Below are 5,820 nucleotides of genomic sequence, written 5' to 3'. Positions count from 1 at the left end.
CTCATAATTACTTTCATGTTATCTAGATCCTCTTTAGCACTGTAATGAATATATAGAATATTTTATGTCTTAAGAATTATAAACAATATTGAAACTCTATATAATTAATTATTACTGAAATTACTTCATAATAAGGTATTTAAATAAAATATTTTTGATAAAAGACGAGAGTTCTGTTACTTAGAGATATGTATAATGATATATGTATTACGTTTCTAAAGCGGTATTTATTTAAATAAATATTTTAGTGTTTACGTTATAGAATTTTTGATAATAACGCAGAAAGATGCTTAATACTAATTTCTTGAGGTTGAAACAAAAGTTGAGCAAAACTCATAAAATCACCAGTTTGGTACAGGAAATTTGATATAATAGAGTATAGTTCCTCTAAACAACCGTTTCTCAACCTGTGGTACGAGATGATGGGACATGTGATCCTCTGGCAGATTTAAATTTAAACTTTGTTCAATGATGATTCAGTTTAAATATTTTACTTCCAATTTAGTTATGTTTCTATATGTATTAAAAGCATGTTTTTTATTTATATTATAAATGGCATCCGAAATGTTGGTAATACCCACATAACTTTAAAATATTTAGACCTAAATAAATTAATGGTTCGTAGAATTTTTTAATATATTTTACTTCTCTTTGGGCTCAAAAAAATTGAGAAACGTTGCCCTAAGCACATGCTGTCCAGTTAATACCTATAAAGGCATTACATGTTTCTATCAGACCAAAATTTTCTCTGACTAACTCAGTTCAATTTTATAAGGATGTTAGAGAATTGACTTATCTTGTATAAAGTTTTCAAAAAAAATTTAAACATAGAGTTACATTAAACAAATTGACATTATGTTTAAAATATTTGATTTCATAAAAATTTATGTAAAATAAGTGAAGGGATTTCTAGTTGAAAAGAAAATAAATTTGATATTTTCTCGTTTACTTTTGTAAATTATGAAATTATACATACGTTTGATTTCATTCATTCAATCAACAATTAAACTCATTAATAAATAAATAAATTAAATTACCGAAGAATACATTTATAATCAAGACTAATATTTCTTTTGCTTTCGTATTTAAATGCTTCGGAAAATTCTTTCATGGTGAAAGGTTGCTTAAAACATTTGAAATTTCAGAAAAGTTTATGTAAATGTTAGGCTCAAAGACCGAAATCGCTCATTGAGAGAAAAAAACGACCAGAACGCATTGTGGTCGTTTCAAAACTGCCACGAAGCGAAATTCGTGTCATGGCTTTCATGATAATTGACCACTACGCGTTGTGGTGATTAAGAAAAGCCATAACGCATTCTGAACGTTAACTGATGCAATCACGATACAGGATCATACAACGCACAGTGGTTTGTAACTTTAAAATATAGATTCTAGGCTCGGAACATTTTTATTTACAATTTTTAATGNAAATTATTTAATATTTAACCAAAAAATACAATTCGTGATTTAAAGTTTCACTTGAAAAAAGTGCGTTCTTTTCATCCCTTTTCTGTCATTAAATAATAAATATGAATCTAATTGATAACTTACGTTTTTGATATTGAATTTGAATTTGAATTTGTTCCTGAGTCACAGCAACCATCGGCATTGTCTGGATTAATATAATTAATGCTGAAAATATTATACTTATAGTTACATATCTCTTCTTTTTGAAAGCATTCGAAGCGTTTACAATTTTAACTTCAGACAAACTGTAAGGGTTGTTCATATTCTTCATTTTGTCTTGTCCACAGCGTATGGACAGGCATACGCATAGTCCTATATATACTGTATATGTATTAAGCTATATATAGCACGAATTTCGTAATATAAATTTTGAAATAAACAAAAATATATTTTGTTTTTATGATAGATTTGCTTAATTCAAATATATGAAGTTTCAATTCAAGTTTCATATTTGTTAGCAATACTTGTCGTAAATATCAAATTATTCAAATAATTTAAATATTATTACTCATAATTACTTTCATGTTATCTAGATCCTCTTTAGCACTGTAATGAATATANGCATACGCAAAGTTCTATATATACTGTATATATATATATGTTTGTGTGTGTGTGTGTGTATTTGTCTGTGTATTAAGCTATATATAGCACAAATTTTGTAATGTAAATTTTGAAATGAAGAAAAATACATCCTATTTTTATAATACATTCGTTTACAATTGAAGTTTCAATTCGTTTCATACTCGTTAGCAATACTTGTCTTAAATATCAAATTGTTCAAATGATTTAAATATTATTACTCATAATTACTTTCATGTTATCTAGATTCTCCTTAGCACTGTAATGAATATAAAGAATAGTTTATGTCTTAAGAATTATAAACAATACTGAAACTCTATATAATTAATTATTACTGAAATTACTTCATAATAAGGTATTTAAATAAAATATTTTTGATAAAAGACGAGAGTTCTGTTACTCAGGGGTATGTATAATGATATATGTATTACGTTTCTACAGCAGTATTTATTTAAATAAATATTTTAGTGTCTACGTTATAGAATTTTTGATAACTCATAAAATCACACTTAGTTTGGTAGAGGAAATTTGATATAATAGAGTATAGTTTCTCTAAACAACCGTTTCTCAACCTGTGGTACGAGATGATGGGACATGTGATCCTCTGGCAGATTTAAATTTAAACTTTGTTCAATGATGATTCAGTTTAAATATTTTACTTCCAATTTAGTTATGTTTCCATATGTATTAAAAGCATGTTTTTTAATTTATATTATAAATGACATAGTATATCCGAAATGTTGGTAATACCCACATAACTTTAAAATATTTAGACTTAAATAAATTAATGGTTCGTGGAACTTTTTAATATATTTTATTTCTCCTTGGGCTCAAAAAAATTGAGAAACGTTGCCCTAGGCACACGTCGTCCAGTTAATACCTATAAAGGCATCACATGTTTCTATCAGACCAAAATTTTCTCTACTAACTTAGTTCAATTTTATAAGGATGTTAAGAGAATTGACTCATCTTGTATAAAGTCTTCAAAAAATTTAAACATAGAGTTAAATTAAACAAATTGACATTATGTTTAAAATATTTGATTTCGTAAAATTTTATGTAAAATAAGTAAAGGGATTTCTAGTTTTAAAGAAAATAAATTTGATAATATTTTCTCATTTACTTTTGTAAATTATAAAATTATACATACGTTTGATTTTATTTCATCAATCAATAATTAAACTCATATAAATATATAAAATTACTTGTCCTGACTGACTGAGTGACTGAGTGAGTGATTGACTGATTCATCATCGGCCAGAGCAAATCACTGAATCTAAAGAGGTGAAATTTGGTACACAGATAGGGTACGTCATGAAAACGCTCACTAAGAAGGGATTCCCCCGCGGGGGAGAGAGAGAGAATTAAGGCTTAACGTGAAGAACGGTTTCTACTGTACTATTTCAGATGCAATTTTTTTGTTTTCAACTATGTTTAGTCTTTATTGAATACTTAGGTGTATTAAATTGATAACATTTCAGACATTGTTATAAATATTTTTGTATATTTAGATTTTTTAACCAAATTCGAATTTGTTATTGCATATTGATTCGATTATAGAACGATTGTAAACGTTTCAGAAAATTGATCAAATTGAAAATAGTTCGTTTGATTCTTGGCAATTCTCATTATTCTCAGCGGTAGATGTTAAATAACAATTACTATGGTCGTTGAAATACTGAATATAAATGGGGTTTGCTTGCAAAATCCCCGCGGGCGAAGACGCGGGTAACAGCTAGTTAATAAATAAATTAATTAAATTACCGAAGAATACATTTATAATCAAGACTCATCACTGGCGTAGCGAACATAACTGGCGCCCGGGGCACGACACTTTATTTGTGCCCCCTCCCTCCTCCAGAAACACATATAGTTTGTCTTGAAGACCATTTGGGTGCCCCTCTGCGAGTGGCGCCCGATACACCCCCTTGCACCCCCTCGCTACGCCATTGAGACTCATATTTCTTTTGCTTTCGTATTTAAATGCTTCTGGAAATTCTTTCATGGTAAAATGTCGCTTAGGACACTTAAAATTTCAGAAAANTGGACAGGCATACGCATAGTCCTATATATACTGTATATGTATTAAGCTATATATAGCACGAATTTCGTAATATAAATTTTGAAATAAACAAAAATATATTTTGTTTTTATGATAGATTTGCTTAATTCAAATATATGAAGTTTCAATTCAAGTTTCATATTTGTTAGCAATACTTGTCGTAAATATCAAATTATTCAAATAATTTAAATATTATTACTCATAATTACTTTCATGTTATCTAGATCCTCTTTAGCACTGTAATGAATATATAGAATATTTTATGTCTTAAGAATTATAAACAATATTGAAACTCTATATAATTAATTATTACTGAAATTACTTCATAATAAGGTATTTAAATAAAATATTTTTGATAAAAGACGAGAGTTCTGTTACTTAGAGATATGTATAATGATATAATATGTATTACGTTTCTAAAGCGGTATTTATTTAAATAAATATTTTAGTGTTTACGTTATAGAATTTTTGATAATAACGCAGAAAGATGCTTAATACTAATTTCTTGAGGTTGAAACAAAAGTTGAGCAAAACTCATAAAATCACCAGTTTGGTACAGGAAATTTGATATAATAGAGTATAGTTCCTCTAAACAACCGTTTCTCAACCTGTGATACGAGATGATGGGACATGTGATCCTCTGGCAGATTTAAATTTAAACTTTGTTCAATGATGATTCAGTTTAAATATTTTACTTCCAATTTAGTTATGTTTCTATATGTATTAAAAGCATGTTTTTTATTTATATTATAAATGGCATCCGAAATGTTGGTAATACCCACATAACTTTAAAATATTTAGACCTAAATAAATTAATGGTTCGTAGAATTTTTTAATATATTTTACTTCTCTTTGGGCTCAAAAAAATTGAGAAACGTTGCCCTAAGCACATGCTGTCCAGTTAATACCTATAAAGGCATTACATGTTTCTATCAGACCAAAATTTTCTCTGACAAACTCAGTTCAATTTTATAAGGATGTTAAGAGAATTGACTTATCTTATATAAAGTTTTCAAAAAAAATTTAAACATAGAGTTACATTAAACAAATTGACATTATGTTTAAATAATTTGATTTCATAAAAATTTATGTAAAATAAGTGAAGGGATTTCTAGTTTTAAAGAAAATAAATTTGATAATATTTTCTCATTTACTTTTGTAAATTATAAAATTATACATACGTTTGATTTTATTTCATCAATCAATAATTAAACTCATATAAATATATAAAATTACTTGTCCTGACTGACTGAGTGATTGAGTGATTCATCATCGACACTTCAAGATAACCCATAAAACTACTCAGCTAGACATTGGGTGGGATGCGAACCCGCCACCATTGGGTTTATTCACTTAGCCTCTGGTGGGACCACTTCTTTGTAGATTATTGTACGTAAGTACAAGTCGTCCACTCTTCTAATTATAGTATTGATACTATTAATTGATACTGAAACTTTCGTATAAATTTATAACAACGAGAGCTTGAGTGATAAAAAACAGAATGCCTGCAAGAGAAAAAAATGCTAAAATTGATTTATATTGAAATAAATATAATTTTAACATTTTAAAGTACACCTACCTTCAATATAGATAGTTGCGTTATGGGAAAGTAATGAAAAAAATTAAAAGTTAATTCTGATTCGTAGTATCGATTTAACATGTTGTACAACTATAAAAAATAAAGTGACAATATAATTTTATATATATCTAAT

General features: G+C 27.5%; 1 protein-coding gene across 1 annotated transcript in view; it reads right to left on the bottom strand.

Annotated features, from left to right (window-relative positions):
• Positions 1-1,789, bottom strand: part of LOC111634763 (endothelin-converting enzyme 1-like) — a 14,891-nt gene extending 13,102 nt beyond the window's left edge. The window contains exon 1 of the mRNA XM_023379604.1: positions 1,552-1,789. Coding sequence (XP_023235372.1) covers positions 1,552-1,738 — 187 coding nt within the window. The 5' untranslated portion in view covers positions 1,739-1,789. The remainder of the gene's footprint in view (positions 1-1,551) is intronic.
• Between the last annotated feature and the right edge of the window lie 4,031 nt (positions 1,790-5,820).

Source organism: Centruroides sculpturatus, unplaced genomic scaffold (assembly GCF_000671375.1).
Source record: "Centruroides sculpturatus isolate CEXI.00-Female unplaced genomic scaffold, Cexi_2.0 scaffold462, whole genome shotgun sequence".
NCBI lineage: Eukaryota > Metazoa > Arthropoda > Arachnida > Scorpiones > Buthidae > Centruroides > Centruroides sculpturatus.
The sequence above is the reverse complement of the archived record's forward strand: the minus strand, read 5'-3'. Positions and strand labels throughout refer to the sequence as shown.